Genomic DNA, 21,944 nt, shown 5'->3' with positions numbered 1-21,944 from the left:
GAGTGCTGGCAACTGAGCCACAGCTTGTTCCCTTCTTTCTTGGGTTCCTCAGCCCATGCTTTATGAAGCATGTACTGTCGATAATATTAAAGAGTCTGTTGTTAACCTCCTACCATCATCACAGGAGCAGCACATTTGTCCTCAAATATAACTCGATACTGCTCCTCTGGCCCCTGGTGTGATTTGTGGATACTTTTTCCAGCATTAGAATAGAAACTGGAATTTTATTTTAAAAATCATTAAAGATAACAATTTTCTTACAAGATTGGTTTCCAAACTGTATGTAGCAAGCTTTCCATATTTCTCAAATATTAATAAACCGGATGTGAGCAGCTTATTCTCAAGGCTAGCTTTTTTGCTCATTGTCCTTGAAAGTGTTTTGTCTTCCGATGTGATTCAATTCATAATTAGAACTAGATGAGAGCCTTGCATTTCCATTATCTGTGACCAACAGGGAACAGCCACTTTAATCAGTCTTTTCATCCAGATACTTTGTCAAACATTCATCATCTGTGCTGCAGGCTTGACATAGTGGCTCAGAGCCCAACTACTGCAGTTGTCATGAAGAATGGTTTCAATGAGCATGGTGGGATTTTTTAATAAGTTTAATTTATTGATTTCTCTTTGGATTAAAGCAATTTGCAGCAAGAATCTGTGACTCTCAGATATGTATACGAGGAGGAGCAAGAGATAGAATGATAGAATTGTAGCGCTATAGGGCAGGGAAACTGTTCATTCAACTCACCTTGTCCATGCCAACTAGATTGTCTGTATGATCTAAACCTGTTCATCTATGTTTGGCTGATATTCCTCCAAACATTTCCTATCCAAACAACTATTTAAATGTCTTTGAAACATCACTATTGTACCTGTCTCTTTATGCACAACCCTCTGAATGCCCCTCCAGTCTCTTTTTAAATCTTTTCTCTTCCACCTCAAACTATGTTCCAAGATTTGGACTCCTTGACCAGGAAAAAGGCTGTGACTATATCTATACCCCTTAAGATTTTAAGATCACCCCTCAGCCTCCTATGCTTCAAGGGAAGAAAGCTGAGTGGGGGGGCGGAGTGAGCGGGGGGGGCGGAGTGAGCGGGGGGGCGGAGTGAGCGGGGGGGCGGAGTGAGCGGGGGGGGCGGAGTGAGCGGGGGGGCGGAGTGAGCGGGGGGGGCGGAGTGAGCGGGGGGGCGGAGTGAGCGGGGGGGCGGAGTGAGCGGGGGGGGCGGAGTGAGCGGGGGGGCGGAGTGAGCGGGGGGGGCGGAGTGAGCGGGGGGCCTGGAGAGCCCCCCCCTCCAGAGGCCCCCCCCTCCAGAGCCCCCCCCTCCAGAGGCCCCCCCCTCCAGAGGCCCCCCCCCTCCAGAGGCCCCCCCCCTCCAGAGGCCCCCCCCCTCCAGAGGCCCCCCCCTCCAGAGGCCCCCCCCCTCCAGAGGCCCCCCCCTCCAGAGGCCCCCCCCTCCAGAGGCCCCCCCCTCCAGAGGCCCCCCCTCCAGAGGCCCCCCCCTCCAGAGGCCCCCCCCTCCAGAGGCCCCCCCCTCCAGAGGCCCCCCCCTCCAGAGGCCCCCCCCCTCCAGAGGGCCCCCCCCCCTCTCCAGCCATTGGTGATCTGAGCTGCAGATGCAAACCTTCAACATGGTCAGGAACCCTTCAGCGCTCTCAGCACCTTCTCGTATTCTGGTTCCAAATCCTGATACCCCTCCAGCCATTTTGAGGTGGTCCACGGGCCAGCGAGAGTCTCTCCACAACAGCCCGCAGAAACTCTGTTCAATCACCAGCAGCCCACCACGTGCCCTGGTCCCTCAGCCGCAGAGCCCCCTCACTGGTCAGCTGCCGAGGCTTCTTCTCTATTTCTTCTCAGACAGGGGATGATCTTTCTCTTTGTTGGTACCCTGCTCCAGTCCTCTGCTCCCCTGGAGTCTGCAGCCCATTGTGGCTGCTGCCAATCAATAGGCATTGTCATCTTGGCACAGACCCATGGTCGCAGGATTTCAAATAAAACTGTCAGCTCCCTCAATGGGGCATTCAAACCCCGTGTAGAGCTGGCGGCAGTCGCACCCCGTGTAGAGCTGGCGGCAGTCGACCCCTGTGTAGAGCTGGCGGCAGTCGACCCCCGTGTAGAGCTGGCGGCAGTCGACCCCCGTGTAGAGCTGGCGGCAGTCGACCCCCGTGTAGAGCTGGCGGCAGTCGACCCCCGTGTAGAGCTGGCGGCAGTCGACTTGGCTGATGGATCCCATGGGAATGCTACATCTCTGCTCCCTGTGGGACCACGGCAGCACTGCTGCTTCAGTGGCTTTGGCAGCACCACCATCGATGTGAACCCTATGAACTCCTTTCTCTGCTTTACTATTTGACTGTGGAAGCAGAGGACTGGCAAAAATCATGCTCTTCTGCGAAATTCTGGAATTCTCTACTGGTGTAGCAAGGTCCATTGTCACTGTAGACAATCTGAAAAATTCCATGTCTTGCAAAGATCGGTTTCCTATGTTTAATCATAAGCAGCAGACATGTTGGGAAGGAGCACAATCTCTGGATGGTTCAATAGTCAATAACCAGCAATTAATTCTTTCCATCCACGTGGAGCAGATCAGTCCCAACCTTTTGCCGTGGTTCTGCTGGTAAGTCAGTTATTATTATCATTAGTTCCTTTGTCTGCTTTGCATGATGTTTTAAACAGGTCTCACAGCTGGAAACCATCCTGTCAATGTCAGCATTTATTTCTGGCCAATAAACAGCTGTTCTGGCCCTCCTCTTGCATTTTTCAATTCCAAGGTGCCCTCATGCACTCTTTTCAGGATCTCTTGTCACAGTGATTGAGGAATGACAATTCTGCTCTGTCTGAGTAGAAGCCCATTGACAGCGCTCAGCTGTGAAGTTGTAGTATGGCTGACATTCACCTTTAGGCCATCCTTCATTCAGATTTCTGATGACCTTCTCTAGAACTGTGTCCTTTTCAGTTTCAGCTGCAATCTGCTTGGATTTCATTTCAGATATGGGAAGAGATTCAGTGATCAGGTTCATGTGGAGATTCACATCTGTCACTGTGGAACTCTCTTTGTGTGCTTCACTCTGTTGTTGCCCTGCATAATGCATCAGCTAGCACAATAAGTTTACCTGGTGTGGGGACCAATTCATAGTCATAACGTTATAGCTACATCATCAGTCTTTGGATTCTCAGTGACATTTTATTGAGATTTTTCTCAATTATTGCTATTAATAGCTTGTGGTCTGCCTCTCGCATAAATGTTGGTAGACTATACACTTAACCGTAGAATTTCTAGAGTCCATTAGACCAGACCTAGACAGTCTTTCTCAATTGTGCATATCGACATTCAGATGTGGTCATCGTCCTTGGTAAGTATTCTACTGGCTTTCAATCTTCTCTCTCAGCCTGAAGTAGTACGGCATCTATTCCATCTTTTGAAGCATCCAGAGATATTTTTGTCCTTCTGGATGCAACAAAGAATGTAAAAAAATACTGGTTCTGTAGTTAGAATGGTCTTCATTCATCCCCATTCTTCCTCGAGGTTGGCCGTCCACTTGCATTCCCATTTGTCCTGCAACAACTTGCTGACCTACATTGTTTTGGAAGACAGGTTTGGTATGAATTTACCAATGAAATTGATCATTCCCAGCAGACTCAATATGCCTTTCTTTGCCAGTGGATCTGGGCATCTCTAAAATTGTTTTTACCTTGTTCTTGTCTGGCTCCACACTCCACTGTCAGAAGGTGATTTCCCTCACACCAAACTGACATTTTGCTCTGTTTAACTTCTGGATGCATTGTAGCATTTTGATGAGCCTCTTGTTGCGTTGCTCTTGTGTAGATCCAAATAGGATCATGTCATCAATGTACACACGTACCCCATTTAAGCATCCTCTGATTTGCTCGTGTCCCGTGGAACACTTTTAGAGCTGAATAAATTCCAAAAGACATTCTAAGACAGAAGTATTGGCCATGGTGTATTAAATGTACAGTATTTAGTGCTAACTTTATGAAGTTTTATTTGCCAGAAGCCCTGGGATGCATCCAATTTAGTGAAAAACTTTGCACCGGCCATCTCTCTTGTAATTTTATCATTGGTCGGTACCTGACAATGTTCCTCTTCATATTGGCATTCAAGTCTTCTGGGTCCATCCACACGAGTAGGTCACAGTTCTTCTTTTTGACACTCACCATTGAATTCACCCATTCTGTGGGCTCCTCCAATTCCCTTATGACCCCTAGTGACGTCATTCAGTTGAGTTCCTGCTTGAGCCTTTAGTGGCACTGAAACCTGCCTTTGGTTGTGCACTACTGCCTGGGCATCCTCTTTTAACTGAATCTTATAGGTGGTAGATTTCCAAACCCCTTGAAGATGTCTGGAAATTGATGCAGTATTTCCTCTATTCTGTTCCATGCATTGCCCTGTTAATGTGGTTCACCCTTTTGACTAGGTTTAACTTTTCACATGCTTTGTCACCAAGCAGTGATTCATGTCCATCTGGGACTACTACAAACCTGAGGTGGTGCTCTTTATCTTTAACTTTCACCTTGAGTTTATTTGTGGTTTTCATGTCAATGCTCTATCCATTGTAGGCTTTGAACTGTACAGGATTTGCAAGGGTGTATAGCTTTATCTTCATTAGCCTGATGTTGTGCTTACAGATCAAATTGACATTTTCCCCTGTGCCCAGCTTGAAAGGAATATTTGTCTCATTTGTATGCACTTGTTCTGATCGACTCTTCATATTTGGCTGTTCAGGGTCTGTTGGTTTATAATCTTCTTGCCCCACCATGCTGTTATGTTGGCAAGGTAACCATACCTCTGATATCAGAAGTTGCACAGAACTGACCATCATCCCTTAGGCACTGTCCAGCCTCTCCAGCCTGCCAATCAGGTGTGTACCTGCCCACCAGTTGGAACACACGCACTGTCATTGTCTGGCCCTGTACATCACAGCCCCTGCTCAGCTGACCGGGATATTTAAACCTAAGCACACCATTGTTCATTTTCTTTGCCATGTGGTCAGCTCCTGCACTTGTTCTAGGACATTGTCACCATGGTAGACACCATGGAAGGCAGGTAAAGGGCTAGCAACCCTTAGACTGATCAAGATATCACTGGTAACCCAGTATATATCGGCAATTTTAGCCACAGTCCTCTGTTTATTTGGAGTTAGAGGCTGTGTTACTTCCCCATAGGTAGCCAGTTAGGACATCTCATGAGAGACCCTCTGCCCATGGGTCATTACTCCTGGGCTAGGCGATGGTTCGAACACTCTTCTTTGTCACTTAGGCCCTTCCTTCGGTCAGGATTCCAAGGCTGGGTGCAAGTCAGTAACCTTACCCTGTGTGTGAAAAGCTGCTTCTATTGAACCTGTTTAGCTTAACTTGTGTGTAGGTGTTGTAGCTGATTAACTGTATTTGCACTGGGACTGCCCCAGAACCCTTTTTACTGTGAACTGTTTAAATAAAGCATGTGTATTGTTGCATCGTACTGTGCCCGGACTTGCTTGCCTGCTGTACCCAAAAATGAACCCTTTCCACACAATACACATGCCAGCAGAAAGTGTAACTGAGGCCAATTTCTTTTATCGTGTGTACGATGTGTGCGCTTTTTCTTCTCTTTTGTTTCCTCTTGGAAAAACATTGTTTTCCATAGTGATTCTGCCCTTTGCACATATTACAGACTTTTCCATAGACTGGCCATTGTTTTGGTGCATGTTGAGTGCCACATCATTTGCACTTAAATGTCTCTCCATCTTTATGTTGTTTCCTATATCTCATTTTTTTGTTTGTGGACTCACACTGTAGCTATAATGATGTTCATTTCCACTGTCTTTTGCACTATCACTGAATTTTTTCACATGCTCTAGAGTTAAATCACTGGTGTGGCATATCCTCACAACTCCTGCTAAGGTAAGCTCTGTCTCTCATAGTAACCTTTCTTTCACTTTCTTATCAATAATCCTGAACACAATTACATATGGATCATTGAATCTTGCAGCAATCCAAAATTGCATGTTCTTGCTTTTAATTTTGTCCATTAAAGAAGCATCAAAGCTCTCCCCCTGCAGCTGTGTGCATGAGCAAAACATGTACCTCTCAAATGTTTCATTTTCTTTGGTGAACAATGTTCATCAAACATCTCAATAACCTTGTTGAACTTGCCCTGGTACTCTGCCTTTGCAAAAGAAAATGGATTGAAAGCCTCTAGTGCTTGCAGTCCCACCACAGTAAGTATTAGTGCAATCTTCCAAGCATCAGGTTTGCTATCCAGTCCAATGACTTGCAGGAACAGCATGAATCTTTGTTTAAACAACATCCACTCATGGTTGACACTTCCAGTCCAATTTACAGCATTAGGAATCTTCACACTTCCCATTTCTTTGCTCCTTTCAACTGATTCTAATTCCTGGCACCATGTGATATTTCTTTTATTGTAATGAAGAAACTTGGGTTCTTTTAAAACAATTATATTAGCTAAAAACCTCACTCAGGATCATGTGGAGGCATCCATCCTGAATCCAACCGAAGCTGCCAACAAACTAGTATCTGACTCCCTCTAGTGGTCAGGGGAATCACTAGTACTCTGCCAGTACAAAATTATTTTTGGACCTTTTCTGGACCATGACATTCTTCCTATAGGGCAACCAAAGCCGTCCACAATCTTTCAAGTGTAGCCTCATCAATGTCCTGTATAGCTGTAATATATTCTTCTGACTCAATACTCTTCCTTGTGAAGATAAACATGCCAAATGCCTTTGCCACCCTGTCCACTTGTGGTGCCACATTCAGGGAGCGATGTACCTGTACCCTTTAATCTCCCTGTTCTACAGCACTCTCCAGGGGTCTGCCATTTACTGTGTAAAACCTATCCCATTTGCCACTTACAGCAAACTATGCATAATCATCCAGCTCTCCTAATTCCACTGTTAGTTCATGCCACAACTGACATGTCATTTGAGCCTCAGTTGATTGGCACTTGAACTTTATTTGGTTCCATGAAATCAATGTCAAATGATGACCCTCCTTCCTCTTCCCTAAGTCCCAGCAGTGATTTGGGAACAGTAAATTCAGCATTTCATTGTTCTCATTGTGAAGATCTGCTTCAAGTCTTCAGTCCCGAATGGCATGATGTTAATTTTAATGTTTGTCCTCATTGTTTTGAATCAAAGAATTGGAATTCCACTCTACTATATCGGAAGAGGTGACTGCACCTTATTCTGTTTTGGGTCTGTACAGGAGCATTTATAGACATCCCATGCCTCTCCTTTTCCTTAACATCTCTGCATTTAATTTCTTCATTTAAATCCATGACACTTTTTGAATGCAGCTTAAGAACTATTTCAATTATCCCATCAAGGAGAGAGTTAAACTTTAATTTCAATGGTGGGGCTGTTGGGGAGTGGGGGTGTGGCCATGCAGAGGATCTGAGCAGATGTGTTCTGAAAGAGCTCTCCAGCATAAGTATTAAAAGCTCAAAAATCCAGAATTAGCATCAAAAATGGATAAAACTATTGCTAAATGACTAAGGCAACAAAAAATGAAAACTGAAGAAGCAACAACTCAGCCAGGATCATTGAGTGAAAGCGCGGTGGGGAGCAGATCGGGAGGGGCCTTGGGATTGGCTGAATCTGGCAGAGCTGGGGGGTTGGCCCAAGATATAGCCAACATCCTGAACAAGATGGAAACTTTATGCACTCTCTTTACAAGCATTGAATGAACGATAAGAGATAATGGAAATGATATTGGAAATTAAGGAAATTGTGGAAGATTTAATGGAACGAATGATGCAATTGAAGGCTGACATGGACAAAACAAATGCCAGGCTACAGGCTCTGGAAGAAAAAGCAAAAACATGGGACACAGTCAGAAAATGATTGATGGACAAGATCGATCATATGGAAAATTTCTGCATATGTAATAATTTAATAATCATTGTACTGAGAGAAGGAATCAAGGGGAAAGACCTGGTGAGCTTCTTTGAAACGTGGATTCCACAAGTGCTGGGGCAAAACAAGCTAAATGCAAAGCTTCAAATTTGAAAGGGACCAGACCCTCAGACCCAGAAGAACCAGTGATCCACGACCAGAACTGGTAAGACTTTTAGTTTACCGGGAGTGAGATGCCATCTTGGAAGCAGCACATGAATAATCAAAAAATAACAATGGCCAATAAATAACGAAGAAGTAATGTTTTTCCAGGACTTGGCTCTGCCTTGGTCAAAGAAAGAAAATAATTTGATGAGCTAAAGAGACAACTGCGATTCAAAAGCTTAAAATATTCAATGACTTATCCAGCGATGCTGAGAGTTGATGTCTCAGAAGGTCATTGAAGAATTTTCAAGAATAAGAAAGAAGTAAAAGAATTTTTACAAAACCTATGAAAAGATTAAAGCTGCCAGATAAGAAGATTGAAAAGATCATTTTAAAACGGGACTAACTGAAAGATCTTTTTTTAAAATCTTAGAACATTGAACCATCTTAGTTTTACTGATAACAGAAAAAAAAATCACTGTAATATACATGGCAAGCTCTAGAGAGAAAGGAATGTGGAGAGGAAAGTGGCAGGGTGGAGACTCCGATCTAAAGGGGAAAATAGCGCCAGGAGAGGAGGGGTTTTTAAAAAAGGTGCTAAAGGGAGGGGTTCTTCTGAAAATTCCATAGGCCTTTTATTGCGGGCTTCTGGGTTTTATTGCTTTCAAAACAAAAGTTATTTTTAATCAACTTCAAACATGAAAATAGAATCAAACTTTAACTTAACTCGATTCTTACACTATATACTACTGAGCTGTTAACTCTTTCTCTTTTCCAACTGAAACTCCAAAGACAGCACGTTACTCATGTCTTGCAAAACCCCCACTTTCTCCAGCAAACAACAGGAGTTATTTCTTCTTCTCAAGTTGTTATCTTAGGTAAACAATCCAGAATTGACCTTTCTGTGAGCACTTTGCAGAAAGAGTGCTGATAGACAGCATAACTCCAGCAAGACAATGGTCAAGCATTTTATGATGTCAGTTCAATTATGTGAAAGGTGCTTACATTCTCCAGAGATCTTGCAATGCGAATTCTTGAGTCTTTCAAATAAGATCTGTTTTAAAATGTGCGTGTGTATGTGACCTACTCTAAATCTTATAAATTCTCCCCATATATCAATATTGTTACAGTAGAATGATTAAAAACAGTATACAGTGAGTCTTTTATCAGACCACTAATATTAACTATTGCAATAATGGAAAAGCAGGAAAATGTATACAGATGGCATCTTAATGCCATGATGCTCAAAAGAACAAATTTTTACAAGTTTATTAAGAGACAGATTTTTTTTTCATTTTGTGAAACAAATCAGCCATCTACTAATAATAGCCTTTTGTTATGGGACACACTTAAAGCGATAAATTATATCCTATATTTTAAAAAAAACTCTTAAAAGAGAATATATGGCAGAAGTAAACAGTTTGGAGAAAGATATTACAAAATTAGAAATAAAAATCAACGAACAGGACTACAAGAAGATTACAGACTTCTGGGGAATAAAACCTAAGATACAATACAAACATAGAACAGAAAAAAAAGCTATATTAAAAACTAAACAAAAATATGAGGCAAAGATAAACAGGAGTCATTAAGAATAATAAGTGCTATTAAAACAGACAGATATTCTAACATATAAACAAAAGGAAATTAATGATACCTTTAGACAATATTACACAAAATTATACAAATCAGAATTACTAGGAGACGAGAATGAAATGTGAGAATTTCTTTTGAATGTTGAATTTGCATACTAGAAGAGAGAAAAGATAGAACTAGACACCCCTTTTACAAGAGGGGATAATGAAAAGGCCCTGGGTACCCTACAGGCTAATAAATCACCGGGGGAGGATGGATTCCCAACTGAGTTTTACAGACAATTCAAAGAATTACTAATTCCCTTATGAATCAATGCTCTGGACCAAGCAGTAGGGATACAGACACTCCCAAAATCATTCTCAAATGCTATTATTTTAATACTACCAAAAAAAAGGACCCATTAAAAACTTCATCATATAGACCAATTTTGCTGTTAAGTGCTGATTATAAGATACTAGCAAAAGTGTTGGCTAATAGGTAGGACAATACCTACCAAAACTGATCTATACAAACCAGATAGGATTTGTTAAAGGAAGACATTTCCTCAAACAGTCTAGGAAGTTTATTTAATATATTAGATGTGGCAAAATTTGAATGGAATCCCTGTACACAGAAAAAGCATTCAACTATTTGGAATGGCCATTTTTATTCAAAACTCTGGAAAAATTTGGCATAGGCAGAACATTTATAAACGGAATAAAAACTTTATATCATAAACCACAAGCTGAAATTATAACCAATAGCCAGATGTTAGCATTGTTTCCCTTGAGTAGATTGAGTAGACAGGGATGTCCCCTGTCCCCATCACTTTTTATACTAGCATTTGAACTGGTAGCGGAGATGATAAGAGGAGATCCAGATATAAAAGTCTTCAAAGTTGAACAAGAAGAACACAATCAGTCTATTTGCCGATGACGTGCTATTGTACCTATCAGACCCAATTAAATCTTTGGAAAAATTGCAAGGAACATTAGAAAAATATGGAAGAGTATCTGGCTATAAAATAAATATGGACAAAAGCAAGATAATGCCATTGACACATGTAGAATGCAAAAGGTATCAAAAAACAAACAAATTTAAATGGCAGACAGATGGAATAAAATATGCTGGGATAGCAACTGACAATAATCTAAAGAATCTGTACAAACTAAATTATGTTCCTCTTTTGGGAATGAAATGGAGAGGTATGCCGATTTCATTAGAAGGAAGAGTTAATTGTGTCAAAATGAAAGTAATGCCAAGACTACCATTTTTTTTTCAATCACTGCCTATTCTGTAACTAAACATTTCTTTAAATTATTAAATAATTATATTGGACAGTTCATATGGAATAACAAAAGTTACATTGCATTGGAAAAACTGACATGGGATTATGAGCTGGGATGACTTAGACTTCTGGATTTTAAAAACTACTACCTAGCTGCATAGGCTAGATTTCTTGCAGCCTTCTTTGTGGGTAGAAAATGGTTTGACACAATGGAGTGTCAAATCACTAAAACAAGAAAGATAATTCCATCAGAACATGGCAGAAAATTAGCAAATGTATAGAGGGGGGAAAAGTAGGAATATCAATAATGGCTCTACTGTGTAAAAAAAAAAAATGTATTATTGCCAATGAACATAGGCAATAGAATATTGAATCCATGGTATAACAAAAGAATAAGATAAATTAAAGACTGTTACACAGAATGAAGTTTTATGACCTTCGAGCAACTAAAACATAAATACTGAGTGGTCAATGGGACTTTCTATTGTTTTCTCCAGCTAAGATCCTTCCTAAGAGAAGGATGGGGACCAACGTTGACCCCACCTGAAATTAGTGAAAAGGAACAAATGGTATGGATAGGGAATACACCCAAATTTATAACAAAAAATTATTATGCTCCCCAAAGTGAAAGTGCAAAACCAGGTCAAGGGAAAAATGGGAGTCAGATTTGGGTGTAGTAATCTCAGAAAGAAGCTGGTCAGACTGGTGTACAGACAGTATGACATCAATTATAAATGCAAGATATAGACTAGTTCCGTATAATTTTACTCCACAAAGGTTACATAGATCAAAAGCAGAAATTTCAGAGACGTGTTTCAAATGTGGGAATGAAATAGGAATTTTTCTATATGTTATTTGATCGTGCGCAAAGATGAGGCCATTTTGGCAAGATATCGTGGAAAAATTATCCAGGTTAACAGGAGTGGCATTCACGGGAGACCCGGAGCTATATCTATGAAGAAATTTTATTGAAATAAGCAACAAATTGACTAAATATCAAATCTTTTTTATATTTTAAAAAATGCACTGGCAGTACCAAAAAAAAATTGCAATCACTTGGAAGTCCGACTCCCCGCTACTTATAGCACGATGGACTGCGGAAATGGACAGCTGTATGCCTATAAGGAAAAAAAATTCACATAGAATTTAAATAATAAATATACATTTGTAAAAATCTAGCAGCCATAGAGGCCCAAATACAGTAACAGAAAGGAATATAAATGTGGATATTATACATACCCAAAAGTGATTTCCCCATCCATATTCAATATGTTTTAAAAATTTGTAAGCTCTGATAATGTGTGGATCTGTATGTATAAAAGGGGGAGGAAGTGATTTTTTTTGTTTGTTTTTGTTTGTAAGAATAGTTTAATATTTTGTGTTATTTAAAATATTTTTGAAAAAAAAATCAAAAAGAAAATATTCAAAAAGAAAAAGTTTAATTTCAGTTTAAATGACCAGATATGTCCCTGAATTGTATAGACTAAGTGACCGGACCTACTAGCATTGGATAGGCAGGGACTGATTTAGAATAGTCTGTATGGACAAAGTCAAGGTGACGAGACGAGAGCTACAGGGCATAGGTTTAAGGTTAGAAGTGAGAGATTTGAGGGACCCGAGGAGCAACATTTTACTCTGAGGGTGGTCCCTCTCTGGAACAAGCTGCTGGAAGAAACTGGGTATAATTTTGACAGCAGAAGAACATGTGGACAGGTTTCTGGATAGGAAGAACTTAGAAAAATATGGACCAAATACAGCTAAGTGAGGCTAGTCCTGACTGCCAGCTTTCGTTTTTGGCAATTTTGTTTCGCTCACTCTTATTTATAAAATTTTCTTTTAAATCATGTTCTAGCCTTGTGATCTCTTAGAAAATCAACCATCTACAATGACCTCTTTGAGAAATTGATGTTAACCACAACCACTGTGAACATCATTGATGAAATTGTTTCTGCAGGGGCTGTGGATTCGTGTTGTTTTGACTTCTTGTTGTTTCTACAGGTATCTACCGCACAGAGAAGGACAAAGGGACTTTGTATGAGCTGACATTCAAAGGTGACCGAGCTCATGAGTTCAAACAACTGGCTTTATTTCGCCCCTTTGGACCTCTCATGAAAGTCAAGATGGAAAAGGTGGACACGACCAATGTGCTGATTAATATCATTGTACCACTGGCAAAGAGGGCCGATACGTTTCGGCAATTCATGCATAATTTCAGGTAAATTATTTCATTCTTTTATCAATTTGAAAATTATGTAGAGTTTTGGAAGCATGCAAATCATTTTCCATCCACATATTTGATCAAGTTCAAGTTATTGACTAATGGTGAATTACCTTTTCACCAACATTAGGACATTAGAAACAGGAGCAGGAGTGCACTATGTTGTATCTACTCCAATCTGGAATAAAATGATGGCTGATCCTTGCACTCAATTCACCTTTTTTTGCCAAATTCTAAAAATCAGTCTCAGCTTTGAATATACCTAATGACCCAGCACCACATATCTTTGTGCCTTTGTAATGCAGTTACTACCCACTACCTACATCAAGGTGCACCTTTGGTTCTGTTTTGTTGAAGCTCGCAGTTAAAAGGATGGTATTTAAAGGAGACAAAAGTGACTGTAGATGCTAGAATCCGCATAAAATAAAGTGGACTGCTGGAGGAAACTATTGATGCAGGGTCTTGGCCTGAAAAGTAGCTAATCCCTTTGCCTTTACAGATGCTCACTGACTTATTGAAGCTCTCCAGCAAGTTGCTATTTTTGCTCTAATAAATACATTAGTACACCATTGGCATAGATAGAGGGAGCCGTCTGGAAACAGTCTTTTTACCTTTTGGTCAGTCTCAAAAATCTCCAGGGGTCAGGTCTAAGGGTAGTTTGCTTCTTCCATGTGAGTGCAGGAGGGCCCATATAGTAGTGGGGATAAATGTTGGTGATTCTGCACAAAATTTCCAGCTTGTTAGCTTTTCTTTACTTTATTGTTGTTTATGGGAGCCTGCATCATGCAAACTGCTGGTCACAGTGGCTAATTCATTAACAGAGAAGAGCTATTGGATAGGTTGAGGTTAAGTCTTCCCTATAGCACAAGGCTTGCTCCACTTCTATTGTCTCTACAAAGTCCTACCAAGTCATGCACATGCATGGAGCAAGTTCTTCAGCTCAACTGCTCCTTGGTGACTGTGTTGGCATTTCCTTGTATTTGATCTATATCCTGCTAAGCCCCTCCTAACTATAAATCTATCCAGATGTCTTTTGAATACCAAAATTTTATTGCTTCTACAGAAATGGAGTGAAAAAAGTTGTCCCTCAAGTTCCTCTTGAATCTCTTGCCTCTCATCTTTAAACCCTTACCCCCTCATTCTAGAGTTGTCCATTCTGGGAAAAACGACTTTGAGGATTCATACTGATCCATGTCCCACATAATCTTATAAACCTCAATGAGATTAACCCTCAGCCTCTTATACTCTGGGAAATAAAGACCCAGCCTACCTATCATTTTCCTATAATTCAAGCCCTCTAGTCCAAATGTGGTGGGAGAACATGAAGCATTGGTAGAAGTATAATGTGCTGTTTATTTCCATACACCCAACTTTGGTCAATTTTCCCTCTCTGGAAAGGGGAAACTTGGAGCTGGTCAGATCTCCTATTCAGTTGTAAAATGTTTGGAAAATAGCATTGGGGAACAGATGAGCAATGAGTAAAATCTCCCTGAAATGGATTCTGTCAGGAGCAAGAGGCTTGAAGGATTGCAGGGTGGATGTGAGCTAAACAGAAAAGTCTGCTGATGCTGGGATTGAGTGCAAGACACAAATGTGCTGGAGAAACTCATCAGGTCATGTAGCATTCATAGAAAGTAAAGTGTAATGAATGTTTCAGGCCTGAACCCTTTGTCAGGGTGTATGTGAGATTGGAGTAACCTCATTAAGTATTGAGGCCAATGGAAAATTGAAAGAGTTTCAATGATTGACCTGAAACATTAATTTGGTTTCTCTCTCCATAGATCCTGATAGGCCTGCTCAGTATTTCCAGAATCTTCTGTTATCTTTCAAACTTCCAGCATTTTGCTTTGGCATCATGACTAAATGCTGGTTCTGGTCAAGATGCAGGATCTGCTTGACTGGGAATGGAAATGCTGATTTCAAACTCGTGTGTTAATTTGTAATGTGATTTTAAGAAATAGTGCAATAGATTGGAACTGGGAGAACAGGTGATATGATGATAACAAGTGACACAGTGATTGAAAATTCAAATCAAATCTTATGAAGGGCCCAGGGCCAAAAAACTGGTCACCTTTTACTTTGTTTGGATGCTATATGACTTGCTGAGTTTCTCAGCAAAATTTGTGTATTGCAGTTGGTGCCGGTAGATTGACCATGAATTGAGAATAAACAAAGCTGTAGTGTGTTTTAAAAACACGAGCCCTGTGCAAACATTCTGTGATTCAGCAGTAAGCTGGTGGAACAGATGCACAGAATTTTCTAAAGCTTTGGCTCGCAGTGGAGGCTTGCTGAAGTCCATCTGCATCCTCATGCTGGCGCCATGATATGTTTTTGGACACATTCATTGCAAGCTTCCATTGATTTCCTTCTGTTTTGTTCTTTCGGCAACCAATATTTAATTGGAGGAGGGAAAGAGAGCCCTTTTCACTTAAAAAATAAAGCAAAGCAAATCCAACCTGTTTATCCTCCACTGCTTTGGAAGCAATCAAGGGCCGACCACATTTAGACCCATTGGCCCAAACAGCCATATAAAGGCAGCAGATATTGTACTCTAAAAATGTGGCAATCCATGGTCACTTTCGCTGACAATCTTCAGTCTGATACTTAAACTCTGTTTGTGGTCCATTCAGATAAATTATTTGTCAAAAGCATTACCATTATTCTATCATTGTATTGCTGTTCAACCTGTTTCTCAATGTTACCTAAGGCAGAATCCCATAAGAAAAATAACTTCTGATTATCTGTTGATAAGGTGGGATCAAAGCTGCTGGTGAATGGGACACTGATCAAACTTTGTCACAACTCTGACACTCCTTGCTTTTCTTTTCCTCTATCTGGCATCTACCTCTGTCCTTCATTTCAACATGGCCCACTAATCCCTCACTGGCCCCAGTTCTACTCCTTCTATCCTGTCCTCAGTACACCAACTCTCTGTCCTCCATGATTTCTGTCCTGATGGAGGGTTCTGACATGTAACACTGTCATTTTTTTACTCCCTTGCTGCTTGACCGGCTAGGTTGCTGCAGATTCCAGCATCTGCAGTCTCGTGTGTGTCTCTACCACTCTTTGCCTTGCACACTGCAGTGTTCGAAGATCTTAAAGATTGCTTCGCAGTGAATTTGAGTCTGAATTGCTGAAAGCATCAGTATATAAACAAACAAAATATAAGAGTAGAAGTAGGCCCATTGGCCCATCAAGTCTACTTTGCATTCTCATCATGAGCTGATCCATCTACCCACTCAGCCCCACTACCTGGTTTTCTTGTTTAGCAGCCATGTCAAAGGCCTTTTGAAAGACCAAGTACACAACATCCACTGCATCTCCCCATCTTTCCTATTTGTGATCACTTCAAAAAAATTGCAATAGGTTTGTTAGGCATGATTTTTCTTTAAGGAAACCATGCTGATGTGCCTATCTTTTCATGTACCTCCAAGTATTCCATGATCTTATCCTTGATAATTGACTGCAACAGCTTCCCAACCACCAACATCAGGCTAATAGGTCTATAATTTCCTTTCTGCTGCCTCACTCCCTTCTTAAACGGCAGAGTGATATTTGCGATACTCCATTCCACTGGAACCATACCAGATTCCATTGATTCTTGGAAGATCATTACCAATGAGCGTGCATTCATTCGGCCCAGGAAAGTTATTTACCCTTATATATTTAGTTTTCTAAGTACCTTCTCTCTCGTAATCTTGACCATACTCACTTCCCTTCCAAGAGAGCCATGAGAGTATGGTACGCTACTAATGTCTTCCACAGTGAAGAATGAGCCAAAATACTAATTTAGTTCATCTGCTATCTCCTTGACTTCCATTACAATTTCTCCAGCATCATTTTCTATTGGTCCTATGTCTATTTTATATACAGTATTTTAAAAAGCTTTTAATATCCTCTTTGATTTTATAGTACATTTCCAATTATCTGAAATCTTCCAAAATTTTTTTAAAATTATAGATAAATGAGGATATCAAAAACAAATCAGAAATCCTTATTCATCTGAATTATTTTTTGGAGCTGAACTGGCCTCACAGGTTGGGAAGATGATTTTTCTAATAATCATGACATGGTTTAAAGCTGAGGTTGCAATGTAGATTGGCATTCATCTAATTTTTTTTAAACTTTATTTATTTGTTCAAAAACAAATACTATATGACATATACAGCAATTGAACATGAACGTTTTTTTTCTATATAAAAAAAGAAAAAAAAAGGAAAGAACCCCCCCCCCCCCCCTTCAGCCAACTCTCCTTTGATACCAGCACAGGCTGGAGGGGCTGTCTCCTGAATCCCTTTTTTTTCCCCACTTAAGCTGTATAGTTTTACCCACAGCCAGATTTTTCTTTGTTGGCTACTTGTGGTCAAACTTCTACTTGCAACTTAAATAGAACTGGCTCAACAGGGCGTGCAAATGATTGCATTGTCTTTTTTTTTTAAATTTTTTTATTTTTCACACCATAAATCACATTAGCCATGATATACACTATTTCTTTTTCACACATATACAGTGACTTTTCCCCCCCCCCCCCTTTCCTCCCAAACCACCCCCCCACCCCCCCTTTCCTCCCAAACCACCCCCCCACCCCCCCCTCTCATCCATTTTAGGTATACAATCTAGGTTGCATTAAGCCAATCAGACAATGTTGTCATTCAACAAAATTACACCAGAAATTCTACTGAGTCCATTCTTTTCTTTCCTTCTCCTTCCATCAACTTAGGTAATGTTTGTCCCCGGTAGGTTTTCGCTATTGTATTTAATGTAAGGCTCCTATACTTGTTCGAATATTTCAATATTATTTCTTAACCAATATGTTATTTTTTCTAATGGAATACATTTATTCATTTAAATTTGGTAGTTTCTTCCTTTTAATTTGGTTATGTATTCCATTAATATTTAAAGACATATAGTTCAGCGTAGCCCTTTTATATTTTGTTTATCTTCTCTTTCCGTTTTTCCCTCATTACCTTTCCTCCTTTTCCATTTCTGTTTTCTTATTTTCAACTCTTTATAAGACAACATTCCTACAACATCCAACATTTTCCTTATTCTCCTATTTCTATCTTATTTATCCCCAATCTCCCCTTCACCTCCTGAGTTGTCCTTTATCCCTTGTCGGACAACCACATCTCCCCTCTCCATTTGGATTTGCGAATCCATTCGCAAGCGTCAACTGATTTTGCAGTGACCGCTATTTCCCCCCACCCCGCCTCCCCCAGAAAAGATTTCACTTTTCATATGTCACAAAGGTCACTCTTTTAATTCCCTCCTTATTCTCTCTATTCCATTACCTTCCCTTATTAATTCTTGTCTATACTATCTATATTTTCCTCTAAGTACAGATACATTCATGTATGCTCATTGTCTCTATTCCCTCTTATACCTCTTTACCCGCATACATATCAATCGTGATCATTTTTACTCTCATTACCCGTCTTCATCCCTCAGTCTATTTTTGTCTTTACCCACATACATATCAATCGTGATCATTTTAACTCTCATTACCCCTCTTCCTCCCTCAGTCTATTTTTGTAATTGTTCTGCAAATTTTCGTGCTTCTTCTGGATCCGAGAATAGTCTGTTTTGTTGTCCTGGAATAAATATTTTCAATACCGCTGGATGCTTTAGTATAAATTTATACCCTTCCATAAAATCGCCTTTGCTGTATTTTCTTTTCTTTAGGAGTTCAAAACTTATATCTGGATAAATGAAGATTTTTTGCCCTTTATACTCCAGTGGTTTGTTGCCCTCTCTTACTTTTTCCATTGTCTTCTCCAGTACCTTTTCTCTTGTAGTATATCTTAGGAATTTTACTACAATAGATCTTGGTTTTTGTTATGGTTGTGGTTTAGAGGCCAATACTCTATGTGCCCTTTCTATTTCCAATTCTTGCTGTAGTTCTGGACATCCTAGGGTCTTAGGGATCCACTCTTTTATAAACTCCCTCATATTCTTGCCTTCTTCATCTTCCTTAAGGCCCACTATCTTTATGTTATTTCTTCTGTTATGGTTTTTCATTGTATCTATTTTTTGAGCTAGTAGTTCTTGTGTCTCTTTAGTTTTTTTATTAGATTTCTCCAATTTCTTTTTTAAGTCTTCTACCTCCATTTCTGCTGCTACTGCCCGCTCTTCCATCTTGTCCATTTTTTTTCCCATTTCTGTTAAGGTCATCTCCATTTTATTTATTTTCTCTTCTGTGTTGTTTATTCTTTTTCTTAAATCCTTAAATTCCTGTGTTTGCCATTCTTTAAATGACTCCATGTATCCTTTAATAAGAGCAAGTATATCCTTTACCTTGCCTTTCTTTTCTTCTTCTATTTCACCATACTCTTCCTCTTCTTCTTCTTCTGGGTTGGCCATCTGTTGTTTCTTTGTTGCCCTTTCCTGCTCTTCTTTCTTGTTTCTATTGTCTTCTGTGGTCTCTTCTTGCTGCAGGTGTTCTGCAGCTGTCGTTGCCGGCTGTGGAGATCGACTCCCCAGCTGGTCCCCCCTCCCGTCGGTGTGTTTTTTTTCATTCGCATCGGCGAAGTATCGCGCATGCGCGGTTGCGCACTTTTACTCGGCTCTGCGAGCCATTTTTGTAGTCCATTATTTACCGACCTGAGGGAGCGGGTTTCTCGCTCCGCAGCGGGCCTCTTCGGACAGGTAAGGCCTTCACCTTTTTCCTCCTTTGTCTTCTCTTCCTCTCTTCTTACCGTTGGTTTCGATTTTTCTTTTTTTGTCGCCATCTTCTTTCCACCTTTATACTCACTTTTCTGTAACTTTTATTTCTGTGCCTTTGTGTTTTCTCTTGTTTTTCCCGAATTTTCTGGAGAGGGCTGGAGTTCACCGTCCGGCCACTACTCCATCACGTGACTCCTCCAGCCAAATGATTGCATTGTCAATGACCTATGTCCTTGTTGCCCTTGGATTTTCAAGGATTAATTTGTGAAACATGAGATCAGAAGCATCTATTGACCCTTTGAATTTGCACCATGGTTCAGTAAGATGATGGCTGCATCTGTGCCGCAGGTCCATTTAATCCCCACTGTTCTTTTGTGATCTAAAAACTAAATCTCACAAATATCAAAATAGAAAACACATGTAACACTCAAAAGGTCAAACATCTCTTTATAGATGCTGCCAGGCCCACCTTTTCACACACTGTTTTCATTTTAACTTTCCAACAATAGCAGATTTTTAAAAAAACATTCAATTTTTAATATAATTTGGACCTTCATCCCTTGAAGAGAGAGAGGTTTAAATTTACATGTACATACCATAATGCCTCTCAGATCTCACAATATGCATAGTTATGACCAGTAGCCCTGGACTTTGTCGGCACAATAACTGCCTTGCAGTCTCTACGCTTTCAGAAAGTTGCATGCCTTAGAGAGATCACCACTCAATTTTTCAACCATCTCTGGGGCCAGGCCAATCTCCTGAAAAGATCCATCCTGTACCAATTTTGAACAACATTAAAAGAGGGGTGGGGGGGGGGGGGGAAGTAACTTTGGGTGGTTGAGGAAATGTGAAGATCCTGAATGCAATACAGTAACCCTACAATAATCTGGTCGAAGTTGCTGCAAGTCCCCTGAAGTTAAGGTGAACATTAAAACAAAGTGCTAAAAGTTTATGCCTGTGACCAAGCAGCACATGTGCAGAGAGAAACAGAGCGAGTGGATCAAGTCCATGACCTTTCATAAGAAACCTCCTATCTTTGAGTTGCTCTATCTGTACACAGCATAGCTTGTGCTTATCCGTCAATATCACACCCAGAGTTGCATCATCACTTTTGAAGGTCACCTTACTTAGGTCTTGAGTTTTGCCTTCTCATAGGTACTTGGACAATTTTTGTTTTGCTTTGTTTGTGTTAGTACAAGGAGAATAAATTGTAACACTAAGCATAGATCTCTGCCAAGATTTATTCCACATTTTCTGTTATTGGTCAAAATTTGCATTTTATTGAAACTCTTCAGGATCATGCTAAGATTTTTTTAAAAAAAAGCTTTTTTAATAAGTAGAAAAATAATAAATTATAGATGCTGGAAATTTGAAATGAGAAAAGAAAATGCTGGAAACACTAGGGTGGGCAAAGCGTGGAAAGTAAAACAGCTAACATTTCAGGAGGGGCAAAAGCTACTGATAGCATCCTAAGAGGGTATTGGAGGTTTGCTGGTCACAGCTGATCTATCAGTAAAAATGGAAAGAGAAAAAATGCAGGAATTGTTCTGGGAATCTGAAATAAGACGCAGGAGAGGAATTGGGTTATTTGGCCACTCGAGTGCACCATGCCATTTCATCACAGCTAGGATGACCATTTCCAAATGTCCAAAATGGAGGACATCCTCTAAACTGTGAACATGGAAGTGCTGTGTGCACATTTGCCCATGTGTGCGTGCATAAGACATGCACAGAGTAGAGGGAACACAGCGTCAGAAAACTCAGAAGATAGCAAAAAAGTCAACCACTCTGTCTCCAACTCTCCACATCTCCACTGTATTAATGTGTTTTTAAATTTATTTTTTTACTGTATAAACAAACATTTCCATAAGATGTATCTCAAATAGAATGCATATATTGTATATTTATATTTGCCATGATTTCCCACATAATACTTATCTGAGGTATACACTTATAGAGGGAAGACTGAACAAGAAAAGGAAGAAAGCTAAATGCAAATAGGGAGTGGGTTTTTTTATAACATAATCATTGATTTGTAAGAATAAGGTCAGGCCTATAAGGTACTATGTAGTTAAACCATTTTTCCCCAGTATGAATCAAGTTGTTCCAATTTGTAATTAATAGATGCTGTTAGCTTCCCTATTTTATAAACGTCCATTATCATTTCCTTCCATGTGTTTAAAGTTG

The 21,944-nt window shown here is 40.3% G+C and overlaps 1 protein-coding gene across 4 annotated transcripts in view; it reads left to right on the top strand.

Moving 5' to 3' along the window:
- Positions 1 to 21,944, top strand: part of LOC138757843 (chondroitin sulfate N-acetylgalactosaminyltransferase 1-like) — a 244,025-nt gene that overhangs the window by 152,058 nt on the left and 70,023 nt on the right. For all 4 annotated transcript variants that reach the window (XM_069925837.1, XM_069925836.1, XM_069925835.1 and 1 more), the window contains exon 3: positions 12,875 to 13,091. In XM_069925837.1, the coding sequence (XP_069781938.1) occupies positions 12,875 to 13,091 (217 nt within the window). The remainder of the gene's footprint in view (positions 1 to 12,874; positions 13,092 to 21,944) is intronic.

Source organism: Narcine bancroftii, chromosome 3 (genome assembly GCF_036971445.1).
Source record: "Narcine bancroftii isolate sNarBan1 chromosome 3, sNarBan1.hap1, whole genome shotgun sequence".
Classification (NCBI taxonomy): Eukaryota; Metazoa; Chordata; class Chondrichthyes; order Torpediniformes; family Narcinidae; genus Narcine; species Narcine bancroftii.
This window is presented reverse-complemented; position numbering and strand designations above follow the sequence as displayed.